This window comes from Phoenix dactylifera, chromosome 15, assembly GCF_009389715.1.
Source record: "Phoenix dactylifera cultivar Barhee BC4 chromosome 15, palm_55x_up_171113_PBpolish2nd_filt_p, whole genome shotgun sequence".
Lineage (NCBI taxonomy): Eukaryota > Viridiplantae > Streptophyta > Magnoliopsida > Arecales > Arecaceae > Phoenix > Phoenix dactylifera.
In genome coordinates, this window is record NC_052406.1 from 6,759,235 (window position 1) to 6,785,081 (window position 25,847).

Sequence of the window (25,847 nt, forward strand, 5' to 3'; positions counted from 1 at the left end):
GGCGTGAACGCGTGTGCGGCGACTCGGCGAGGGGCGTGGATGGCGGGAGGTACAGAACGAAATGACCCTCATGGGCTTGACACATTTTAAATGACGAATTTGTCCTCTGACGTGTATTCAGGTAAAATGAAATGAAAAATAGAGGCATGAGCTGTCTTATGTAAGAACAAAATGAAAGAACGACTCCACTGGGGATCGAACCCAGAATCTCTGGTTCCGTAGACCAGCGCCTTATCCATTGGGCCATGGAGTCATCGTTATACCGCGCCCATCAACGAATTAGGAATAATTTGTAAATGGCAACTCTCCTTCAATTACCCCACGTCCGTTCGGTGGACCAGGGACCACGACGACGACTGCAATACGAGAGTGAATCCGACGGCTGAGAAAGAGTTCAAAACTTAGGCCATGTAATTTAGGATGATCTTGTGATTACATGAGGAAAGAGTCCTATCCTGATTTGTATTTGCAACTAAATGTGCTAGAATTGCTTGCCTATGAAAGACATGTAGACGTGTGTTTAGTCTCACATCGGTTATTTGTTAGATAGATCTTGGGTACTTATACATGATCAAGGAACCCAATTAATAATTGTTCGACTAGCCATTTTGGATGATGTCCTGGGTTGTTACAAATCGTATTAGAGCGGACCCAACCCATAACCTATGTGAACTAGGAAATACTGCAGCACGAATCTTTTGGAGCTAACCGCGAGCCTATTGTGGTGTTTGTGATTAGATTTGAATGGATTTGAACATTTAGCCTGACGAGGACGTTAGAACTTGAATGGGGAGAGTATGTGAGGACCCGTGTGGGCATGTATTTAGTCTCACATCGGTTATTTGCTGGGTAGATCTTGGGTACTTATACAGGATCAAGGAATCCACATAATAACTTTCAGTTAGACATTTTGGATGAGATCCTGGGTTGTTATAAGACCCTTGCCGCCGGCAACTCTTGTAGTCATGCTCTCTCATGCGTCTGCATTTTAGTGGTGGCAATTTATGATGCAACTTGTCGAGTGATCGACCCATATTTAGAATTGGCATAAATAAATTTGAATTGTACATGAAATAACTCATTTAAATTTATATATTAAATCGGTTAGTCCGTATTTAGATTTTTAATCTATTTAAAAAATAAATCACATCATAACTTTATTCTTTTAATATATTTAATCCATTTAAAATCCGCTTAACTCATTTCTATTATATTTAACCAAATCCGTTTAATCTGTTTAGTTTATTAAATTCATTTAATTCATTAAAACCTACTTAACATATTTAACTCATTTATCCTAATCTAACATATTTAATAAATAAGTTGTGCGGAGACTAGTTATCTATTTAATAAGATCTAAATTTTTGATATGTTGAATAAAGAGATCGGGTTGATAAACTTTTAATCCGATCTGCATTGATTTACAATGCGTTGCCTTGAGGAGCGAAACTGATCCTTTGATGAGGTGTACGAGAATTTTGATGCAAGCACTAGACTCGCTGGCCAGTCAGAAAAATCTATGCTTCCTTCTGAAAATGAGCATCTAACAAAGAAATATTGCTAAAAAATTCATGTAACGTCTCTGTTGGAGATTTAAATGGCAGGCGACAACCAGTATATAACATGATTCGGACTGCTAGTGAGAGGGCGAGCAGAAAAAATTACAGCACCTGTGTAACTCTAAAGCGTGAGATTTTTATGCTACTTCCATCATTTTTCTCTGGGAATTACCTTGCAGTAAACCCCCATGGCCACCAGGCTGGGTTCAAATCCAGCAACTGCCGCAGTTTATTCCAATATAGTAGTAAAAGCATATATCCCAGAGAGATAAATAATATGTGGGCCAGCCAAATCCATTGAGATTTGCACACAAATAGGTGATATCATTCTTCTTCCAGATTTTTTTCCTGTGCACGCAGATCAACTGCTAGCTTCCTACTCGGTCCCAGGCTTTGTGCTCGGTACAAATTTTCAGAGAAAAATTATTCTTGTGTGAGTAATTTTTCTTTTATATCTTTTCATCTACGAAGTCCATTATTTTGATATACAACAATATTTTTTGCCCCCTGGTGAGGGTATTATAGCGTTTCATAGGGATAAGAAGAGTACAGGATGAATTTTTAGGAACAAGTATCTTTGATAACATAACATGAAAGCTTTTGCATATTGTGTTATGGTCGTGGATGCTTGCAGATGCTATCTAATAAAAAATCTTGGATGTCATACACCTACACATGTTTGAAATACTTATACTCTAATGTCTTCTCTACTAACTGTCAAGATTAACTTGTGCACAAGCATAAGCATGACCTCCCATAATTCCACCAAAATACCATTTCATTGTGATCCTCTATGACATGCGTCTGAGTTTAGCAATACTCTATGAGACGTTGACTTACATCCACTTAGACGTGTACAGTTTTGTTGGGGTAAACACCTAAGTTACAAAACATACCACAAAAATTTTCTACCTCTCATTATGCAAACTAAAATGGACAATGATAATTGCAAACACCAATCCTACAAGCACAACAATAGTAGTAAGTAGCAAGCAATCTAGAAATATCAAGGGACTGGATATGAGAAACCCTTGAATCGGCAAATCTCCTAGTAATTTAAAAATTAACGAGGTTGCAAATGGTCCCTTCTAGTTAGACTAGGGGCTTACAAACAGCAATAACATATTCTTTTGCCCACAATAACAACATCATTATCACCTAAAGGTAGATTTTACAAAAAATACCCGATCAAGCATGGATCTCAACAAAGTATATCCAAGTGAATAAGCAAATAAAAGCAATCAACACCGATCAAACTAAAGCTCCTATCGAATAATACTGAAATTTCTTCAAGAATGGTTCCAAAACTTGGCTTGGACCAAAAATCAAAATGAGGCTGATCATTGACCACATCAACCACTAACAACTCTCTCACTACTCTCTCTGTTATTTATTTATTTATTTATTTTTTACATCGGCTACTCATACTAATCTCGCATGAGATCAAAGAAAACTGCTCAAAGATAAATGAACATTCAGCTTCCATATCCAAAGAATCTCTTCGCCTCTTGGTACACATGGACAACTTGCAAAGGATCACACTCTCTCGCTAACCGCTAAATATCGCCGAGGAGCGGGTGCTCTGCTCCCCTCCACCCTTCCTAGAGAATCCACTCCACCACCACTGCCAAGTCCCCCTCCAAAATGATGTGTCTAGCCTCTAGCACCTGTCTTGTGTAGGCAATACTCTGCTATGCAGCCTGGAGCTCCACCCCTAATACTGAAGCCTCGAAGGAGCGGCATCCCCCAGCAGCAACCAATCTAAACGCCTGATCTCTAATCACGAATGCAGCTCGAGCTCCACCACCACCACCGAGCAAGCTACCATCAAAGTTCACCTTGAGTTGGCCGGGGGAGGGGAGCAAGCTACCACCAAAGTCCTTTTTCTTTTTGTACATGTGTGTATGTGTGTGTGTGTGAGAGAGAGCGAGTGGGCACGTGTGCAAGTGTGAATGGGTTGGGCTCGTCACCTCCGCATAGGAGGGACAGCCCAACAGTTTTGATTGCTATCCCCAGTTATCACTGTGGGGCAAAAAAGGCTAACCAAGAATACACTCTCGAATCTAGCATGTGAGTCTTGCAGGCATCACACAAAAGGTAATTCACTGGAGGCTCCAGGCTAGATGGCTCAATAGCGTTAGTGACAATCATCTCTATTCACATATTAGGGTTTTGATAATTACCATTGTATTATTATAAAAACTATTATAACTATTTCGGGATTTGCCCAGTCCGGTCCATTGCGTATCTGTCATAACTTATGCCCATAATGACAACATTTTTTTGCTGCACAAGTAGTTATGCACAACATAATTCAAATATACGTTGATGTTGGTATTGACGAATGTTTTTATCAAATCACGTAATGCTCGAATACTATAAGTAAGGATGGAAATAGGTTGGATATGTGTTAAGTAGGCTATTATCCATACCTGTGCTCGTCTCAAAATGAAGTTGGGTGGGTAAAATTAGGTAAAACTAATTTACTTTTTACAAAATAAATAAATAAATAAATAAATATTACTAATTTACTTGGCATGGAACAAAATAAGAGCCGAATATATAGAACATAATAAATCAAATTTTCACCAATAATAAAATACAACAAAAAAAATATTATTTTTTAAAAAGTCAAAAGTTTCTTAAATTATAAAAAAGCAATCAACTAAAAAAAAAAAAATAACCATCATAGTATGTAATCTTTCACATATTCAGTCTTTCTTATGAAGCGGCTAAGGTTAAAAGTGTAAAATTTTTTTTATGAAGAGTTATATATATCCATATAAATTTGAAGCTGGTCTTACTGTAATCCGCATTTGTCATCATCGTCGTGACTGGGTTACACGACAAAGTTAGGCATCTCGTGGGATCCTGGCCCGTACCGTGATCAAACATCAGATCCAAATCGCTTCAACTCACCTAAATGTTAGGCTCGCCGAACCAATTGTCCGATATCTCCGCCAACCACTCCCAAGTTGTACCGCCGGACGCTTGTTCCTCTACGGGGCCAACCCCAAACCGCCAAAAACGGCAAACCCGAAGCCGAAAAAGTCCCATCAGTCAACGTTATGTTCCACCGCCGCCTCGCCAGAATGTCCCTCGGGCCTCGGCCCTGCCCACTTCTCCGCCAAACCCTCTACCGCCACGTGTCGACGAACTATCTTTGGTGGGCCTCCGCCGTGAGTTTGCATCTCGACCACGAGGCAAGGGAAGGGCGGGTCTTCCCAGTTAAAAAATTCGGGAACAAACGTTTTATTTTTTTAAAAAATAATTGAGTCTGGGAGACGACGGCATGGGAAGGCTCTGGAGAAAGTGGGGCGGAGAGTGATTTCCTTAGCCCTCGAGATCTAGGGTTCGGGTTTCTGGCTCTCGATTGATTGGGTGTGGTGTTCTTGAACTGAAACTGTGTGAGGAGCTGGTTGGGGGGCTGGAGCTCTGAGGTTCCGAGGTGCTTCTTTTAAGGTTTTGTGTGAAAGATTTATGTTTGATTCCCCCCCTCTCTTCATGTGTCTTTTGGGCAAAAAATTATGTTTTTAGTCGAATTTCTGGTATTTAGCGGTGTTTCTTGTCATTTGTTTTTGCAGTAAATATGAAATCGGATTCGACAGCTTTTTCTAGCTTTGGTCCGGGATAGATTATCTGAAGGGATGTCAGATCATGAGGTGGCATTTGCTTTGCATTTCGTGGATTCTAGAAAAAGAAGTCTAAATTTGGACTTTTGTTATTTTTATATGTGAAGTTTGATTTGTTATTGTTTCTAGTAGTAAAGAAGTTCACACTGCATCTAATTTGTATTTTCTCTTGGGGCTAGCATCCCAAAGATTATAATTCAGTAAACATTGAAAAAAAAATTCATTAGATTGTGGAGATTTAGTTATTGTTTTCTTCATGAGTTTATTCCCCCCCCGCTAATCACGAGGTTACACATATGTACACTATTGACCTTCCTGTATCACAGTAACAACTCTGTAATTTAGCAATCAGACAAACTGAATGACATTTGACATTGTTTTCTCTAATTCCCCCCCTCAGTTTGCTGTTAGTTGTTAAGAACATACATCTTGTCATTTAAATGACAAAATTGCTTCCTGCCCTTTGGTCTGGTGAAATCATCTATGAGCTGATGTGAGATTAAAACACTAGAGATGCTTAGTAGCAGAACATATATTTTCTCACTATTGGTATCGTGTTCTATAGGTTTTGAGAACTTATGCATACCATGTTGGCTGCAGTTTGTAATGTTATCATGATTATCATGAAAGGAAGTTGGGCTGGTTGATGATGAATAACATCTAAAATAAGAAGGAAAATGAGAGTGATCTCATGGCTTATGGAGGCTAGAGCCCAGAATCCTACCTCCACAAAGGAGTGAGAATCAGTTGTCATTCTTTTGAGAAACAGAATTAGTTAGCTCTATATCTTGATGAGGCAGGGAAGGGGCATAATTCAGGGGTACGTTATCACCTTGACGTGGTGGAAATCATCAGTTCAAGCCACTGGAGTAGGTCACAAGCACTACTCAATGGTGAATTTTCTTGTTAGGATACATGGACCAGTGCGAATCACAGAAGGCTTGGAGCTTGGTTGAATTATTTATGAGCATGTGGCTTTGGTAAGGTGATCATGTGACAAACCGTGGCACTCAAGAATAATTTTATGATGTTTCTTTGTTGATTTGCTTATAAACTGATTGAAAGTTTTGACAATACTGACAACAATCCAGTCTGGCAGAGTAACATTACCAGCTTGAAGGTAACATTAAACGTGCTCCAGACTGAAGTTTACTTTTCAAAGTCAATCTCGAGTGCTGTTTTGTAGGATGACGTGTCATATGATCCAGTCATCCATAATCTCTAGTATTTGTTCACGCTACTATGCGCAAATATGTGAGCAATCTTAATGCTATTACAGCGGTTCAAAACCTTTCATGTGGAACTGATGATGAAGTTTTCTTGAAGGCATTGACAGTATGAGCATTGATGCTGGTGCTATGATTTAATCAATGCAACCAGTAACATAATAAACTTTGAATAAGCTTGGTGAGTGAAGTCATACCTGTTTTCGACTTTCCTTGATTGCAGAATAATATCCACAGTCAACAAATCTCTTGTAGAGCATAAAGATATCTGTTTGGTTAATGGATACTTCTCCTCCCTTATCCAGAGAAACCTGCCTGGAGGAGGGATGAAACTCCTCATCTAACTGCCATAAAAGGCAGTGTACATATTTAGATGATGCATATTCCAAGGGCATCCCTGTATGTTGTTTTCAAAAAAGGGTCTCAGAATAGAAATTCTGTCCATTTAGTAGCAGTTTAGCTTTATCACAGTTAGTAGTGTCATCAAAATACCCATTTACATCCACGGGATTATTGTGCATCAGCATGACGGTGAAAATACAAGTTGAACCATTGACTTAAGGATGAGAACATAGAACTTGTCCTGCCAGATTGAGAGGCAAGGCAGAGTTGCTCAATCTTCCAACTGTGCTTATGGCTCCTTTATCGAAATATCACTTCACAGCTTGGTCAATCCTTCTCCATTCTTCTTGAAAAAATTGCATTCCTACCTTCTCATTCTCCTTGTGATTCACATCACACCACTTAGGGTTTTGCACGACTCGTGCAAAAAGGTGGGTTCGAATCAAGAGGAGAAAACTATAACAGATGAGCTATCAATAGTTGTTGTAGGAAATAAGTTTGACATCTACCTTTGTGATCTCAATCAGGGAATATAGGTATAACTTAGCAAAGTGTCTCGGGAGTGGTGGTAACTGCATACAAGAAAGGAGGGAATTGTTGCTACCTAGTTGATCATGCACCGGTGACTGCAATTTGGGCTTCTAGTAAATAACTGTTTGATGTACTGAATGGTAGTATTGCGGTGTAGGACAATCAGAAAGCTAAGGAGCAAAAGTAGGGGCATTTGTTGGTGTAACTTATGGTTGCCAGGTTGTTTTGCCATGGTGCTAAGATATCTTGGTGCTTAGACACTTCAAATTTTGGGTTTTTTGATATATTAGACGCTTGAACATATTGGATACCTCAAGATACTTTGGACAATTCAAATCATCAAGTCGATATATCTAGGGCTGAAAATGGATTGGGTATGAATCGAATTCTGGTATACCCATATCTGTATCCATATTTTTTAGTGGATACTAATATAGACATTGATATTAAATAGAAAAAACAAAATTAGTATCTATATTTGTTCTAAACATACATGGATATGAATTGGATCCATATTTATTCTAAACGGATATGGGTATAAGTCAGATATTAGTTATATCTATATTTCTCTATATGAATATAAGCATAAGTCGGACATTATTTCAGATATAAATTGAATTTTGAGCATAACTTGGTAATGAGAATTAACATGAATGATATAATCATAAAGGATGGGACCGACATCCACTATCTAGACCGCACGTGACTAAGGTATCTAGGTAAGAGTCTAAGGCATAGTTATTAAATTCAAAGTAGAAATCCATGTAGCCAAGGGTTTGGGTCACCGGTTACTGATGTAACCACCGGATTGATCGATCAGACTAGATTTTGTATTCAAAGTATTTTTAAAATAAAAATATACAAAAATATAATATAAATATTAATTAATTTTTATATTAAATACCACCTGTTATATTATATGGATTTAAATTTCTGACTCCACTTTATTTGTAGCTTAATTAAAAAAAATCATGAATCATCTATTTTTTAAAAAAAACTGTAAGAAAAATTATATATAATGTAAAAGTATGTAAAAATTATTGATATTTTTAATAATGAAGTTTTTAAAATATCATATGTTTTCCATTTTCTATCAAAGGAAAAAGAATATTTCATGGATAGAATTAAGTATTGAAATATCACAACATATTTCAAATTACTTCATTTAATGATGTGAAATTGTGAATAGATTTTTAATAAGCACAATAAATCATCATTTTGAAACAATAGTCAGTATTATTTTAGTGATTAAGAAGCTACTAACTACCAAAAGGGTTAGGGGTTCGGTCCCAACTTCTAACGTTATTTTGATGCATTTTTTAAGACTTGAGATTTCTCCTAGCTTCATCTAGATATCCAGATCCACATTGGAAGAATCCATAAGCTGTAGATCTAAATTTCAATCAGATACAAAATTTTGTATTTGAATTGGATCTAAATTGGACATAGAAGCAAATATGGTTGGATAATATCCAACCCTTTTTCAGCTCTAAATATGTCACATCCTAAACATATCTGTATGTAAAACTTCTATGTAAAAGTTGTCAAGTCTACCATAGTATTTAGTAGAAGATATCATATTTATAAAATTTTGGTGCAATTGGTCCAACTGGTTATACATTTTATGCATCCATCCATTCATAACTTCCATATATACATGCAGATTTATAAGATATAGATGTTTATCTGTGTCAGATTTGTTAAAGGTTTCTGTGTCATATACATCTTTGCACTTGGACACCTGACATCCATGTCATGTGTCCGAGCACCACTCATGTGAAGTTAGGTGCAAGGGCTGAGATAAAATTGGTGGCTTGTTGCTTGAGATAACAAGTTCATAGTTCATAGGGGTATCAGTTTTTTGCAAATTCATCTCAATTAGTCCAAATAGTCTTTGGTACAAAGCAATATCCTGTTTAGCCAAATAGAAATCTGACAAGCAATCTTTATAGGCTTTGAATCAAATTTAGTACAAAGCTAAATGCAAGTTTGGTTGCATACTATTTGCAAGCAGAGACTCCCATTAATTGCAAAATGATGATTTGTGAAACAGACTTATGTGGGTCTTTTATTGGATAATGGTGGTTTTTATTTACAGTTAGTAAGGTAGGTTGTCATTAGATTGAATTAACATAAAAAAAAGAGATCATAAATTGGCTTGAAATCTCAACAAATGAGTAACTTTAAGAACCTGGTGTTTGCAATTTCTAAAGGTGCGTAATTGTACATGCTATTATTTGAATTTCTTGACATGTATAACAGTGCATACTAGATACAGAGGCTATAGCCAATAAACTTGGCATGCGTTCCTGTTCTTGCCTCCTTTAGAGGTTTGCCAGACTCAAATGGTCCATTCAGCCTTGCTCCTCAAGTTTGATTGTATTAGAGCACCAAAATCTTTTCCCCGTGACATATTACCATCTGATAGTTACTAATACTTCCACAAATATATGGAAATTTAACTGATATGATTGTTGATCTCCACTGACCGGATGTGTTCATTGTATGGATTCTTCCTATGGTACATTCACTAGTTATTCAATAATCTAGTCATTGTTGGTCATCTCTATCGTTGGAAAATTTTCAGGTTCTTAAGATCAAACATTGGATCTCTAGTTGCTTAAGAGTGGAGAGCTTTTGCACCCATCAGCACATGTCACATTCATGCACTATTGTCCCATACAAGATTGGACCACTTCAGGAAGCATGATAATGTCCCTTCATACCTTTCCTAATTGCAATGGCCGTTCTTCAATACCAAAGGAGCGAGCTGTCCTTACTACCAATGACATCTCCGCTACCCTGATTAGAACAAGCTAAATGACCCAATTCTCATCAATTTTGACTGACCTCATCTTTCATTAAATGACATCCTAACCATCTCATGCCAACCTAATTTATAAGATTGCAATGCCTCTTTCTTTATTTTCCTTTTTTTGTGTTATATGTATTTCTACTTGCCTTTTTGATTTGTTGGATGGTGGAAGGCTGGGTCACACATGAGGACCGGGCCCTAACAACCCCTCTCGCATAGTTCTCAAATTTGTGTGGGGATGTGGTGGTGGACATCTGACAAGTGTGACTGAGGGAAAGAAAAGAACTTGAGGTAATATTTGTCTTCTCCATTAACCTTTATTTTGCCCTATGAAACCAATATTTATTATGTTGTGTGAAGTTGGTTACAACTGACATCATTCGATTCTAGAACAATAGCTGTTGGTACCAATTTACTTTTATTTTTCTTATTTTTTGGGTTAGAAACCTAGTAATGGCGTTCAAAATAATATAACTACCTACGCTTTGGAAGTACTTTAGCTAGTTGATTCTTTCAATCACTTAATTTTGAGCAAGGAAGCTATTGAGTACATATTGAACTGGTATTTCAACAGATATACTTTCGGTCTTTATCATGGAGATAAAGGGCATGAGGACATCTGTTGTGACATATGAATTAATTACTGAAAAATTATTTTTTTTTATATCTTCAAAAATATTCAATGTAGTAAAAGAAATATAGTGTTGTACTTGCTTCCACTCAGCAGAAAAAATACAAACAAAAAAAAGAATTATGTCGTCGCAGGCTATCTTCTGTTCGATAATGGTACAATGCTCATTGATTTTCATGCCTTCTGTTCATTTCAAATTCAATATAAATGTCATTCTTTCCTTTCAGTGTGCTATATAAGCATTGGCTTATTAATATTGGATACCGTCATATTTAAATCTTTCTTATAAATAAATAATTATAAGTTCATTGCTTTGAAGCAAGATTGTGTAACTTAGCTGTTAATTCGCTTGTCCAGGTTGCAAATATTGTTTGGGACGAATTTGATGAGAGCAATCATCATATAGTGCCTCATCAAGGTGGTAAAAGTGTTAATGAAGCTGTAGTATTAGGTGATTTTCTTAAGAAGCCACAATATGAAGTAGGAAATGAAGCTGGAAAGAGCACAAGCAACAGAGGATCTAGGAATAAAAATGTTCTTCTGGGAAAAGAACAAAGAGCCTTTTGCCCTTCTCCAAAGGGTGGAAGCTCAACGGTGCCGGAGGGCTCATCGACTCATGCATCTAGAAAAGTAGTTCCAGCATTTTATGATCCAAATTCCTTCAATGGCTTCACTTCTTTAACTTCCCAAGATGGTAAATTCCTTGAAAATTGCTTCAATAATGCAATATGTATACGGAAAAGAATATATTTTGCATCAGAATCCTATTGTTGAATCTAGGGTTGCTGCCAAGGGGAGTCTTCAATTTCTCACTTCTTGATAATTCCACTGCAGATGCTGGACTTGTTTTTGTGGAAAATGAACAACTGAACAGAAAAAATGATCTTCCATATCATGATTTGCCTGATATTGGCAATTTTGAGGATATTGATAGACTGCTTAGGTAGCTTATATAGCTCTTATTCTAGATCTGGCTTCTTATTTCTACAGCAATTTCTAATATTTTCTACCATGATGATTGCTTTCATTTGTTTTCTTTTTTTCTTTTTTCGGAGAACTTGTGATTCCACATTTGGGCAAGGAAGCAGCATTGCAGAAGAGCTATCATGGTTTTCATCTTCTTCACATAGCACCTATGGGATAGGAGATACTTCCAAGTCATGCTCACAATCTTCAGTTTTAGGCCCAGCATCTTTAAATGGTACACCAGCATATTGTAGCTCAATAACCAACATTTTACCTGGAAAAAATCTATTGGCTGCTGATAGTGATAAGTCCTTGAGTCATGGTTACCAATCTTTTGCATTGGTTAGTGATAGTGAAAATAAGGGTGACTGTCCGCTACAGGAAAAGGTTAGTGAAAATATTTTCATTGTGCACAATCATTTTTATGTGTGGTTGATAAGAGAGAAAGTAGAATATTTACATAAAGTTAAATTCTTACAGTACTTGCTTCTACAGCTGCAGACATATGATGGGGGTGGAGGTACTGAGATTAAATCAACACTTATGCATGTTAGCAACGGAAGTAGCTTGAATGAATGTGAGAATCTTAATACGGTAATCAGCATAAATTCACAAATTTATTTTTTTTTTTTTTTTCCAGCTGATTATACAGTGAGAATAGCTTGAATGAATGCAAGGTCCTAGACATTGTAATTAGCATATTATCAATTTTCAGTTCTTATTGAATTGCCACAAATCTTGCTGATCGACATTCACTTAAAAAATTGTTTCAGAATTTGCTAACCAACTCATTAGATTATGATCTCAACACAGTTTCAGAACTATGCATCTGGTGGAAGTTGGATCTATAAGACAGGTTATTTGGATAGCAAATGAAACTAATACTAAGTGAAGTTCTATGCATTATTTAGGTAAGTCTACATTGATCGGCAATTTGGAGCGCGGATTGGAGAAGGTTAAGGCTAAGAATTAACACTGAAATGCATGAAAAGATAGTAGACCTGAACCAAGATGGTGCAAGATAGGAGCATATGCTGATGGTTTTCCAACCAAAGCCCTGTCCGAGCCCCCAGATTGGGTCTAGTGCTTTAGGTTTACAAAGAAACCTGCAAGAAGTTGAGTTTCATTATAGGTGGAAAAAGGGGAGCCTAGTGCTTTGACATGCTGCAACATGCATATTCTAAATAAAATGACCGATCACTCAAAATTCCAAAACCCTTAACCAAATCGAACTTTGTAAATGAGAACTAGAAATACAGCCTAATCTTTGACATCTCAATCTGAAGAAAACAGTATGGTGACATGGAATACATATCAAACTAGAAAGGGAAACATATTTGTGAAGATGCTTCCTATGATAATGCTCTTGCACGCTTTCTTATTGATGCGATATTTTGGAAGTGAGATTTGGAAGAGATTCTTGGTGAAGGTAGAGGAGTTCCCACCTACTAGCACCAGCAGCAACATCGATGTGTCTGAAGAAGGCCATCTAGTTAGAGACTTCCTTATAAAGTGGGTCAATGTTATAGTTTTATTTTGAGTCAAGTAATAGGCTTAATTGGTTATGGACGGTAGCAGTTAAAAAAGTCTTCACCAGTATTTTCCATATGAAATTAGAAAATTAAACTAGTTTAATGGTACCAAATCAGCTTTGTAAGAGACTGAATCAAATTGTTGTGGAGTTTAGACAAAGAGTTATGGCCTTTTATGTGAAGTACTGTTTTGCTCAAAGATGTTGCAGGTGCTGATATTCACAATTTTGCCATTGTGTAGCTTCTGTAAATTAAACCTGAACCTTAACTAATTTCTTGACTTTTTCCCTGTAATTTTCTTCATTTGGCAAAGTTGTTGCTGAAAATAGGAGTTTTATTAAGTTTACTGAAAGGGACTTTATTGTTTTTTTCCTTTCTTTTTCTCATCATAGTTCAAGTTCTAAGCCATCATGAAACTCTATAAGACTATAACTAGCCATTTAGTCCTTTCTTCTCAAATAGTTGAGAAAATTGGCTGGGTGCACCTATATTAATTGGCTGGATGCAGCTCTGTCATTGCTTTGGTGTAACTCCACAGTGCTTGTGATGCAACTTCAAGGTTTCTTATCTTTATTATAAAATTTAAAATGCTATTGAAGTATCAAAGGCTTTCATTCATCATGCAAGGGACACATATTAACTATGTTGTTGATAACTTAGAGCATCCTTTTTGTAATGAGGTTACTTAACTAGAAGGATATACTGAAATCATACAGCTAATTTGGTCTTTTTTCATACTCACAAAGTAGTTAAGCAATGAAAGCAAAGAAACTAATGGAGCATAGATTCACAGTTTGTTATTCAATAAATAAACATATCATGGAGAACATCTAGGAAAACTAGACAATAGATTTGCTGGTAAATTTTAATCGACTTTAATCCAAATCAGACAATGTTTCACCATGCATTGATAAGTTGATTTATATATTTTGTCTTTTTCATCATCTAGGGTTTTAATAAAAAGAAATGCATGAATAAAAAGGAATCAAGGACGATACAGCTACCTATTATGAAGTTATCCCTCCACGTCATTGTATGACTGCTAAGTAATTAGAAACATATCCTGGTCGTAGATTCACTGCTTGCATTGTGAATCAAACAGTATTCATCAATAACAAGGTTGGAAACTCCCTACTTAATTCTCTAGCAATGTCTTGTTACATGCAAAACGAAGGAAGAAACTAATTAAACATTTCAAGGTAGAACTATAACTAGGATATAATTTGGCTTGATGCAGACACTCATGGTGTACAAATAAAATTCACCAGATACAAACCTATTTTTTCTGCTAACAATGTCTTTAGAGAAGAAATGGAAAGATCAGTTCATAATTCTTAAGCGTCTTCAGATAGTGGACTTTAGTTTCAGTCTCCTTGTAGACATATGAAATCTTGCCAAACTATCTACATCATTGTGTGCAATTTTAACCTTGCATTTCTCCTTACGTTGGATGTTTTTCACCTACTAAGAGCATTGCATCAATGGACTCATGTAAGAGGGACATACTGGCTTTAAAGAGAGCATGGCGACCTATGTTATATGCCCAAGCCTTCAAAATATGGGTGGTGCAAACCATGAATTTCTACTTGGGATATTAAAGCAGTGGTCTTGATTAAGCAATGCATTTGACTTTGCATGGACTTAAATGGGAGAAAAAAGGTGGTGAGTGGAGGAATGATAATGTGAGGGCTCCTGCTTTACAAGCTGACCACTTGCCTCTCATTAGTAACTATTTCTATCTCACAAAACTGATAGGAGCCTCACTAGTTTATCTACACAATTTTTTTTTATATTTTCATGCATAGTATTCCAAACATAGAACTTTGGGGCCTCTTTAAAGTGAAGATTGAATATTTTTTTCGATTATTGAGATTGCAGTTTTGGGGGCTGTAAAGGAGGGTGAAATCTCATGTATAGAAAAGTTCTTGAACATATAATTTCAAATTTGTGTATTTATTGTTTATTAAAGAAACCTGTTGGTGAAAGGCTGAAATTGTTGACAGGTGTCTTCCCATATTAAAATTGATTGATAATCTGTCAAGAAATCAATCTGTACTTGTATTTAAGGTTATACCCAATCTCATCCCTCAGTTTTTTTATCTGATGTTTACAAACTGTATCTGCTCAAACCAGATCCTAAAACAAGGAAAATCAGACTTTCTGGGCATTATAGTTTGTATTGCTGCTGAAATTCAACCAAAGGGAGGAGAAGAGAAAATCAGCTGTTAGATTCTAAGTGCTGATTTGCTTTAAGATCTGGATTCATAATTTGCATGTGAATTTCAATGGATTCTTTTGTTCTTCTTTCTCCTTTGAATAACTTTCAGATCACATTATTTAGATAGAGGATATGGAGGTACACTATATGTGCTAGACTTAGCTTTGCTATAAGATTATCAATTTCCATGGAACAAAGTAATCAAAAGAAAAAGGGGACTTGCATTAGGAGAATGAAATTTGACAGCTACTGTTTACCAGTTGTGGAGCCATTTCATGATTGGGTGGAATAACTACAATGAGATATATAATCCACTTAAACAATAATGCTGTGTATTGAAGGAGGAACTTGAAATGGCATGCCTGATAAATATATTTTATTATATCAGTATCATTGTATACCTTTGGATGTTTTACTTTCTTGAAGCATGGGGTATAGTGGACTAAATCAGATCACAGGAAGTCATTTGAATTATAGACATTTTTTTAAAAAAAATCTTTTAAAGTCTCTATGTTATGCAGTCAGTGTCTATTGTATCATGTTGGTTAGACTTTCAAGCATTCGATAAACAGATGAATAGTCACCAACTGTGACCATTAAATGTCAGTTCGGACCTATTATTGCAATTTTCTTTCAATGATTTATAATTGAATAGAATGATTTATGATTGAACAGACAATCTTAGAGGTTTTTCTCAATGGATTGCCTAGTACACACCATTTTATATCCTTCAGTTTCTTCATTTTAGCTTCTACAGATTAATATGCACTCAAAGCAGCTGGAAGACAATACTTATTTGAAGGAAATGAAAAATATCGACCTTCAGAATCTACAAGTAACAATTCTTTCTCTGGCCCTGGTCAAATGCAAAAATTTGCAGATCAGGGTAATCTCTCTTCAGTTTTCTCAGCTCAGGAACCTTATTCATATCATATTTTTCCAAAGGAAAATCAAATCTGGGGATCTGATTCTTCAAGCTACATGCACACCTTCAGTCCTGATGCACAACTGGAGGGCAGCCGTACTTTGTATCAGGATCTGTTTACACAGACAGCATCAAGTATTTTATCTGGTAGTGAGTATAATCCTTCCTCTTCTTGTAAAGTCTCAGCACATGTTGGAAATTATTTTCCACACTGCATGGAGAACTTGCCTCTTACTTTGTCCAAGCCTCCAGCTATGACGCCTGAGGAAATCAATGAAAAACCATGCCTTCGACAGAACTTATGTTCTGCATTGACTGTTAAGCATCTACCTCACCTGGCTCCATCTACAAGTATAACTTCATGTCAGGAACAACACCATAGATTTCAGCAAGAAACTAGAGGTGACAGTGTGCAAAAGGACAAAAGCCTTGAACTTCCCGCAACTAATATAGATTCTTCAACAGTACAAGAGAGCCCTTACATGATATCTGCTTCTTCTGATGATATCTCACTGAAAGCAATTAGCTTTCAACAGCTTCAGGATGTTGTGGTTCAGGTATAGCTCAACCCATTTAATCTATTTTCCATCAACTGTATGCATTGCACGGCAAATAATGCATGTATGTGTATAGAAGTGTTTGTGCACTTTCCTTGTGGAGCTCTGTGTTGCTATGGTAAATTGAAGCTTGCGTTCTGAATGCACAAATTTCATCTGTACACCATTATTACTGGATAATATTCTTAAATGCGATTCTTTGTTTGTGTGGATGCTTGAAACCAGTGCACAATTTCATCAGTTCTAGTTGCCTCTGTTTTATCTTGTGCCGGCATTATGCACCATGAATAAACCTAATACATGCTGCTTGATGGACATTTCCAATAAAATGCTATCCATTGCATACTCAGAAATCACTTCCTTATATTGAATTAGATATTTGCTACCTTAACTATAGAGGTATAGTTCTAATGAATGCATGCAATTTTTATGTTTTTGCACCAGATTGCTACCTTTTTATTTATTCTTTCATGGGTAGGGTCAATCAAGAATTGACTAGGATGTGCAAGGATTGCTTTTGCAGTGACTGAGCAGTACTCACTTTTCTCTTTTTAAATTTCAGTTGGATGTTGGAGCAAAACTATGCATAAGAGATAGCTTGTACCGTTTGGCAAGGAATGCTGAAAAAAGGCATAATTTTGCTTGCGCGAATAATTCCAGCAGAGAGAGTAGAGGAGGAATTTTGGACACAGAGGAACCAAACAGGTCTTCCCAATCTGGCTATACCTTTCGAATATATAATGCTTACATGCAATGGATTTTTGTCCTTTGAGTTTAAAAGTTATGAAATGCTGGGTTGTCATGCTGAAATCTTAATGTGCCCACTTTGCTGAAAGTTTTTTATAGTATTTTCAGTTTGCTTTCTGAGCTATTGCTATTGCTTGGCATTATCTCAACCAATGTCACTGAAAGTTACTATAACAAGTTTGATTTATTGACTTGTTGACCAAAATAATACAATTTTTTTCTTAAATAAATAAGAAGCATTTTCAAGTTCAATCAGTAAAAAATGAGGCATAGTTGTGTTTTCATGAGGGAAACCCATAGAAGAAACACACCAACAATCTCCAGTGCGTGGGAGCATCGTCCTGAGCTGCATAGGCCTGCCCCAGTAGAATGCTCACTTGCTATATCTATTTATTGTTATAGTAATTGCTTCTATATGCTTATCTATAGTTATCATCACATCCCTCTTTAATGCACTATTTTGAAAGCTAACCAAATGACCTTTCATGGCACTCCATATAAATTTTCTTCAAGTAATTTAAGATTAACACTAATTCCTTGTCTTCTATTTGTATTTCTCCATCTGTTATTGCTTGTTAATTTGGGTATGTTGCCACTTTTACTAATATTCATTCACCTGCCATACTTTTATAGCTCCTTAATTATATTCTGATTATCTTCAAGATAGGAGCAAAAATATTTATTTGATTATTATTTTTATTTTTTTAGTTTCAAAACTTATATATTTTCTTGTTTGTCCTTATCATCCAGCCAATTGACTTTTCAAATTTTTCTCTGAATATTTGAATTGAATGTAGCAAGGGCTTAAATACTGGTACCGAGACGTGTTTTGTCGTAGAATGGTATGATACTGGTATGATACCAATACAGTTGAGACAGACCAAGATAGTCAGCATCACCAAGAATAAAAAGCGACCAGTATGAAACTGGTACGGTTAATATGGACCATCTGTATACAACTGGTACAGGCTAGTTCAAGAGAGAATTGGTGTCCGCACTCATGCTGTTATTTTTATGTTGGAATTGTAGCAGTACCTTACTGAACAGGCAGTATTTAAATCCTTGGAATGTATTACTTATGCATTCTCTCTTCATCTGATCCTACTAAAAATGTTCCTTTAGCCATTATTCAAATAACTTTTGAGCATATGTTTTCCATTTTTTCTTAATCTCACCATTCACCAAGATTATATTGTAGTTAATTCATCTATTGGTGTATACATTAGATTTTCTGGTAATTCATCTTAAGTAATTTGCCAAAGAATCATCTTGGTAGAAACAAACCCAAGTTTCTTGTAGTCAACGGTGCTTTGTTACCTAATGCATGATTAATGAACCTTGATCAGAACTATAGTTTATCAAAAAATAAAAAACAAATTATACTACTGACTTAAATTAATTTGGTATAAAAATATCAAAAGGAAAAAAAGAGTTCATAAGCTACTATTCATCAAATTCTCAATCTCTTTTTACCATTTTTCAGTTACTTTCTATAATATCTTTTAAAATATCTACAAAAAAAAGACATTGCATGCTGCTTCCTTTTTTTTCATCCAAAGAATTATCAATTAATAAACAAACTGCTTTCATGCTGAATTCTTTTGTTAACAGGTGTCTAATGTAGTGGGCAGAAAAACAGTTAGCTATTCCTCAATTATCAAGAAAAAAATACTTTAATTAGATGCCACATATAAATAAATTAAATCTAGGTGTTATTATCACAATATGACTGAGCCAAGAAATACTTACGAGTAGTAAAAAAAGAATATTCATAAGACAGAGAATGAAGGAGCTTGGATAAGGGGCCATTAGCTGTTGCAGGGGTGGGACAGACCTAGGGAGAGACATAGAGATAGCCTTGTTGGAGGGCTGCTGCTGCAAGGAGAGCGAGAAAGAGAGAGGTAGAAAGAGGCTTGGTCCACCTTTAATTTCTACAAAAACTTTTCACTCTTCCACCCATTGGATACCCTTATGCCCCCACTCATATTTGGAACATCATTTACTCCAACCTTCCCACATTCAGCCATTATTTCCTAATGAATGTTGCATGCAACTCATTCTTATGGCTTTCTTTGCTCATCTTTTGTTCCCAATCCTTTACTTGCGCATATTCATGACAAACAGTGAGAACAATGCTTGTATCAGAATAGAAAAATCTAGAGAGTCTTCTTTTATGCAGATCTGTTTACAATGGAGACAATTGCTGAAGACATCCAAGAAGGTTAAAAAAGCTGTTCAAAATTATGATGTTGCTCTTTCATGGTAGGAAATATATGTGAATGAATGGCAATGAAATTATGCCCTCTTTTTACTTTTATAAAACTTTTTCCAATAGAGACATTGGGAATGCTAATAAAAATCTTGGTGAAAATGGGTTGAATTGTTAGTAATCGGAATGGCATGTCTTCCTGGTCTCAGTTTATTAGCATCTGTATATGCACAAGTGCTATTGTCTCTCTTTCACCAAATGCTATTTATTATCATAAATTTTACGATGAAGCACGCAAAAGGAGGGATTTATTGTTTAAAGGATTCTATCCCTAGAGTATAATAAATTATATAAATAGGAAAAGGAAATGTTAAACATTGTGTGCTGCTGGTTCATTATTGACTTTAACGTAATACATTAAGATTTTAACAAGAGCCGAATGAAAATAATATTGTCTAATGTAGAAAGATCTGAAAATGCATTGAGCATTTTTTTTCTCTGTATTGTTTACATTTTATTCCTTTATGTTTACCAGCAGATTTATTCTTCATGTTGGTCTCGATCAGGTATGCAGAATATATAACTACTGAAACTGAGACAAATCCAGTATATCACTCCATTGCACATTTACTTTGCCACAGACCGTCACAGACTGCGACAAGATCAGTTGAAAGTTCTATGTTACTAGAATCACATATGATTGTAAGTTTCTGATTGTAAAGGTGGACCTTGCGATATTTTTTTGTGCTATTGAAATCTTTTGTTTTTCCCTTCTTACTCTATCATGTAACAGGATGAACAGATTCATGGTCACATTACAGCTTCCAGGAAGTAATGCCTGATCAATATGGTCTATCAACAAGTATTCGCTTGTTGCAATACAGTTCTGCAGGGGTACCAATCAGCAATATGACGTTTGGTGCTTCAGCCACTGCTTCCACATATTGGACCGTTGCCCCTGCTCAGAAGTGTCATCTGAGTGGTATCAGAGTGATGGACAGGTTTTTATGCTGTACTTTTGAGTATATGTTCTCACATGGTTACATATTATATCTTAGTTACGGTAACATGTGTGCCTTAGTTCTATTGGAGTAGATGGTTACTTTCTTTGTTTACTATCATGTATCCTTTCAGCTAAAAAGATCTAGCTGTCCAAGGTGTTCTATATAAGAGAAAATGGGAAAAGTAAGATCAGATATTATGTAAACTCACTAATTCTGTAAATGCGTATAAACTTAGGTCAGTGCTTTGTATCCATGTGGAAGAGTATGGCGCTTCTAGTTTATTTTTATATGTATCTCTTGGAATGTGCTCTATCTTGTGGTTCTTATCCATTGGTTATTATCATTTATTTCGTCCGTGCATGCTTTCATTGTTTATGCTTCATTATAGCTCTTAACAACAATGTCCAGATGTGACTCAGTGACTCCATGGATCACATTCTTTAGTCATTTTATCTCGCATGAATTGCTTTATGGTTGATGTACTGGGAAAAGATGGGTGGTTAGCATTTCGGAATGTGAGTTTACATTTATAGTGTTTCCTTTTTGCTTAGCTAACTGGAATCTTATTTTACTTTTGTGCTACACTCTTGGATTACCTAGGATATATGTATAGCTTGTCTGGAATCCAGTTGTTCGTCGTCCCTGTTGATTCCCAAGTCAAACATGTGCGTCTGTAATTGTTTACAAGAAATCAGAAAAACTTCATATGATTGACTAGTTTCTTCCTGCAAGGCATACAATCATGATGTAACTTTAGTGTGATCTGCCATCAGATTATCAGAAGACTTTGGTAGTGATTGGTTCTCCAGGTGGAGTTGTAGTTGAGTGAAATTATTTTGACATCTGGTGTGGGATTTCTTTGGAGTGTTTACAGACTTAGTTTGACTATCTTGGTAGTTATGCATCAAGCAGCATCTATCAAAGACTTGTACAAAGATTTATGACTCAGAGATCTAAGATGCCAAAATTAGAGGAAAATAAGACTTGCATTAGGTCAGGACATAAGTAAAATGTAATTTCTTCATGATAACAAGATGTTTAGCTGCACTCTTTTATGTGGAAGAGAAGCTTAATATGAGAAATTCTGGTAGAAAAATGTGAAAATAGCTCAGTAGTCACAATGTCCTTCCCCATTGACTACTTACGGTATTAAAATAATAAAAGAGCATAACTACAGAAAAAAGTAATAAAAGAGCACTGTTAAACTCTACATATTTGTTTATGATGATACAAAGGAACTAAAAAAGAAGTGTCGAAAATGTATGAATTACCCCAAAGAGTGATATATTTGTAACTCGTGATGAGTAATTTTATCATTTTTTTTTTTTTTTAGAATAGGGTCTGCATATAGTTAGAAGACTTATCATTTAGGGCTCGTTTGGTTCGCGGAAAAAGAAGGGGGGAAAGTGTGGTCAACGGGAAAGTAATGAGATGCCTCTTGTTTGGTTGGAGTTTTCAAAGGAGAGAGAAGGGAAAGTTATATTCCCATGGGAATGTGATTCCCACATTTCATGGGAAAGTCTTTCCCATGAGAAACATGGGAAAGTTACTTTCCCATGAGGCGGGAATCACTCCATTTTTACTTTTTCCCAAAAAGTCCTTTCAGCATTAAAGAAGCATTAAAGAGGCATTAAAAACCTAATTTTTATTAAGGGCATAATAGGAATTATATATAACTTTCCTAGGAAAGTGGATGGCCAACCAAACATAAGCACATTGGAAATTTGTCACTTTCCCATGGTCAACCAAACATGCCAAAAGTACTTTTCTAGGCATCCTCTTTCTAGGAATTTGTTTTCCAGGAATCATATTCCTAGGAAGGAAAATGCTTCCCGCGAACCAAACGAGCCCTGAGGAACAAAAACCCACTGGAAAACTGTTGTATTCATAGGTTGCTTTGGGATCATTTATAGCCTTGCACCCCTTCAAAACGTGCTGTCGTCTTCAAGTGCCCTCTCCCATAAATAATATTTGAAGTACCTAAAAAATAAAAGTTAATCAATGAACAAAATCTTAGAACTAAAACCAAACTGGTAATCTGACCTTTTTAATATTCATAGGCATCTCACTTAACGATTGATTACCAGTACAAAGAATAAAAGAACACATTAACTGGAAGCATTCCAGAGATGTCATATCATAATTTAGGACCACTGCAATTATATGATAAGCTACGCCACCAGATAATTGATTCATGTACTTAAACTTAGGTGGATTCTTATGGAGAAAGAAAGACTACCAGACTATATGATGAATACGGAATTTCTGAATGAAAACCTGGTACTCAACATATACGTGGAATTGGATGTTGATTGGACCTAGGGATCTGAAACACTTGGTTTATAGCTTGTAAGAAAGAGATCGAGAGGAACAAAAAAAAAAAAGTGCCTTGCCTTCTGGAGATTTGAGATTCCTTGCGTAGGATTAGGGAATTTTGGCCCTAGCAATTGATTGCTGGTGATGATATTGAATAATGAAAATATATAAAGAGAGAACTAGTGAAATAGTATAGTTAGGTCTAATTGATAAATTGTTATTTATTTTCTTTTCTTTTCTTTTTTTAGAGAGAGAGAGAGAGAGAGAGTTATCTAAGTCCTGATATTTAGAGATGCACCATCTAAAATTCAAACTCAGAACCTTTGCTTGTTAAATAGAGGGATATGACCGACTACTAAGACAAGTCCCCTGTTCATTAGATTATTGCTTTGAAGTAGCAATTTGTGCAATTAGTTGTTGTTGGCATGGTGAATAATCCAAGAAAAATTAGAAAGAGAAATGTTATAAGTGGAAGGAAAATTTACATATTATCACCTCGTACGTCAAGTCTCCATTGGTAAACTTGCCTTATATACAACTCTATTACAGTAAGTATATCAACTTCATTGCCTCGTATTCCAACCTGAGGAATTAAAGTTCATGCGAACATCTCTAGTTGTACTTCTGCAATCAATGGAAATGCAGAAATCCTAGTGTTCTTCTCCTTAATCTCCATACAAAAGAAATATATGTTCCAAGAATTGCATGATACTATCTTTAAGATTATTTATATTTCTCGTTTACCTAACATCATGCATTGTGCAAGCTAATCAGCCAAGTGAACTTTTTTTATTATTAAGTTTTTATCCTTTATATTTTTGATATGAGAAACGACTACATGGGTCATGAGATGTAGACATGCATGTTCCTCCCTTCCTCAACTTATGAAGAATACAACACCAAGCCTGTAAAAGACAAGCATCAAACACACAATCAAGCACAATGCCAAGGTATGCCTGAAGTTCGAATCCATGGGCCAATTAGTGGTCCAGATAAAGACTCGAACCCTAGTCGGGTCAAGTATGGACATCACAAAATATGACCCAACTTGGCGAGACCTCCAGAGAACTATCTGGACCTGAATAAAAGTGGTTCAGTAAACCGAGTCTGGGCTTGTCAAGCTTGACTGAACCTACCCGACCGGCCAAGTGATTAGATCAGACATGGGTCTAAGCCATTATATTTCTCTTCAATGTCAAAAGATTTTGCCATGGGCATAAATGGAGTATCATTGACAAGAATAAACAAATGATCTGATTAATTCTGGTGCATGTAGATGGAAGATTCAAAACTCGAGATCTTCCTGGCATAAATTAACGATTTTTCCTTTATCTATTTAACTAGGATAGATTTTCTGGTTAAAGATTTTTTTCCTTTGTGAATTTAATCAGGATTGCTATTCTTGTTCACTGCTTACAACATCTCACAAATTATAGCATGCTAAACTATCATATTATTAAATTTTTGTTAGAAACTTTTATAAAAATATTTTACTTCATATTTTGCTATTGACCTTTTTAAATATTTAGTATGTGAGAATGCTCGCTTTTAGTCGAGGTATAATTTATAGTATTAAAAGGGCTATAAGATTCTAGAACAGCAAGAGAAGGATGCTAATTTTGAAATCGTTACGCACCTTGCTACATAGCTTTTTTTTGTTTTTTGTTTTTTTTATTTTTAGAAACGGACGAATCATATATATCCAATATGAATATATTCTATAAAGATAGAAAATAAAATATTTTAAAGCAGAAGCAAGATGGAAGACGAATCAGTTCATAAGTTCTTGTTCGAGCTACATAAAAAACAACCTATTCGGCTGTTCCATTGGCTACTCCCAGCCACCAGAGATACACACTTTCTGAAACTCTTTTGGATGTTATGCAGAAGCAGGTGAGCATCAACTAATCTTGTCTGTCTCTGAATCTCTCCAACCACCATGGACAAGACACTTTCGACGATAATACAATTAGCTCTTAGGAGTCTGTCTTGCAAAAATGATACCAACTCAGACCGTCCTCAGCTTTGTCATGGATACGGAGATCTCGAGGATAGGCGTACTGCATCTAGGCTATCAGAAGCAAAATCTGCGCACGAAGAAATTAAAATTAATCTATTTTTTTATCTTATTTTATGTGGAATAACAATATTAGTTTGGATTATTTGATCGTAGTACCATGGTGGATCTAGTAATTTCTCCAGTGCTCCACCAAAAAAAAAAAAAAAAAAAAAAATAGTGCGTGCTCTGTGGGCCCAGATGCCCCACGTAAGCAGGGACAGCCCTAGCTGGCAACGTCAGGTGGGGCGTCGGGTCCTGATGACACACCGTACGGAGGAGCAGGGTGCGCACCGCCCACGACCGTGTGATGCTGACCTGCCCCCGTCACAATCACAGGAACGGAAATCCATTGCACCACCCACCCCATCATAAATGCACGTTGCAGCTTTCGGCCGCAATTCTCGGGCCCCCAAGCGGGGCCCACTGGAATTTAGTGAACCGAAGTGGCCCCACCGGGACCAACTTTCTCCAGTTGGGCCCGTGCGTAAGCGTGACGCACCGCTGACGTGAGTCCGTGGGATGGGGCCTATGAGCGTCACACGGTTTGAGAAGGCCCACTTATTACATATCGAATGGGT

The 25,847-nt window shown here is 36.2% G+C and overlaps 1 protein-coding gene and 1 non-coding gene across 17 annotated transcripts; one reads left to right on the forward strand and one right to left on the reverse strand.

The window, feature by feature from the left end:
- Positions 1-180: 180 nt before the first annotated feature.
- TRNAR-ACG lies at positions 181-253 on the reverse strand. Its single transcript has one exon. It is a non-coding gene; the product is annotated as a tRNA-Arg (tRNA).
- A 4,535-nt stretch (positions 254-4,788) lies between these two features.
- On the forward strand, positions 4,789-25,403 carry LOC103707898 (protein LNK1-like). 16 transcript variants are annotated; one of them, XR_003385884.2, is made up of 12 exons: positions 4,797-5,021; positions 5,144-5,221; positions 11,094-11,430; positions 11,571-11,679; positions 11,792-12,089; positions 12,183-12,296; positions 16,201-16,287; positions 16,398-16,934; positions 17,497-17,639; positions 20,457-20,592; positions 20,684-20,891; positions 25,098-25,403. XR_003385884.2 is itself a non-coding variant. In XM_008792599.4 (12 exons), the coding sequence occupies exons 2-12, from the start codon at positions 5,207-5,209 to the stop codon at positions 20,723-20,725; spliced, it is 1,716 nt and encodes a 571-aa protein (XP_008790821.2). In that variant the 5' UTR covers positions 4,798-5,021; positions 5,144-5,206; the 3' UTR covers positions 20,726-21,206. The 16 variants fall into 16 exon arrangements, 15 of the variants coding, with proteins under 15 accessions (XP_026660756.2, XP_026660757.2, XP_026660747.2 ...); XM_008792599.4 differs by lacking the exon at positions 25,098-25,403 and having other exon boundaries at positions 4,798-5,021; positions 16,398-16,527; positions 16,630-16,934; positions 20,684-21,206; XM_026804959.2 differs by lacking the exon at positions 25,098-25,403 and having other exon boundaries at positions 4,798-5,021; positions 16,210-16,287; positions 16,398-16,527; positions 16,630-16,934; positions 20,684-21,206.
- Positions 25,404-25,847: the final 444 nt, after the last annotated feature.

Coding starts and splice junctions, on each gene's coding strand:
- LOC103707898 (XM_026804946.2), top strand. Junction 16,935..17,496: donor TTCAGGATGTTGTGGTTCAG/GTATAGCTCAAC, acceptor TTTAAATTTCAG/TTGGATGTTGGAGCAAAACT. Junction 17,640..20,456: donor GACACAGAGGAACCAAACAG/GTCTTCCCAATC, acceptor GGTCTCGATCAG/GTATGCAGAATATATAACTA.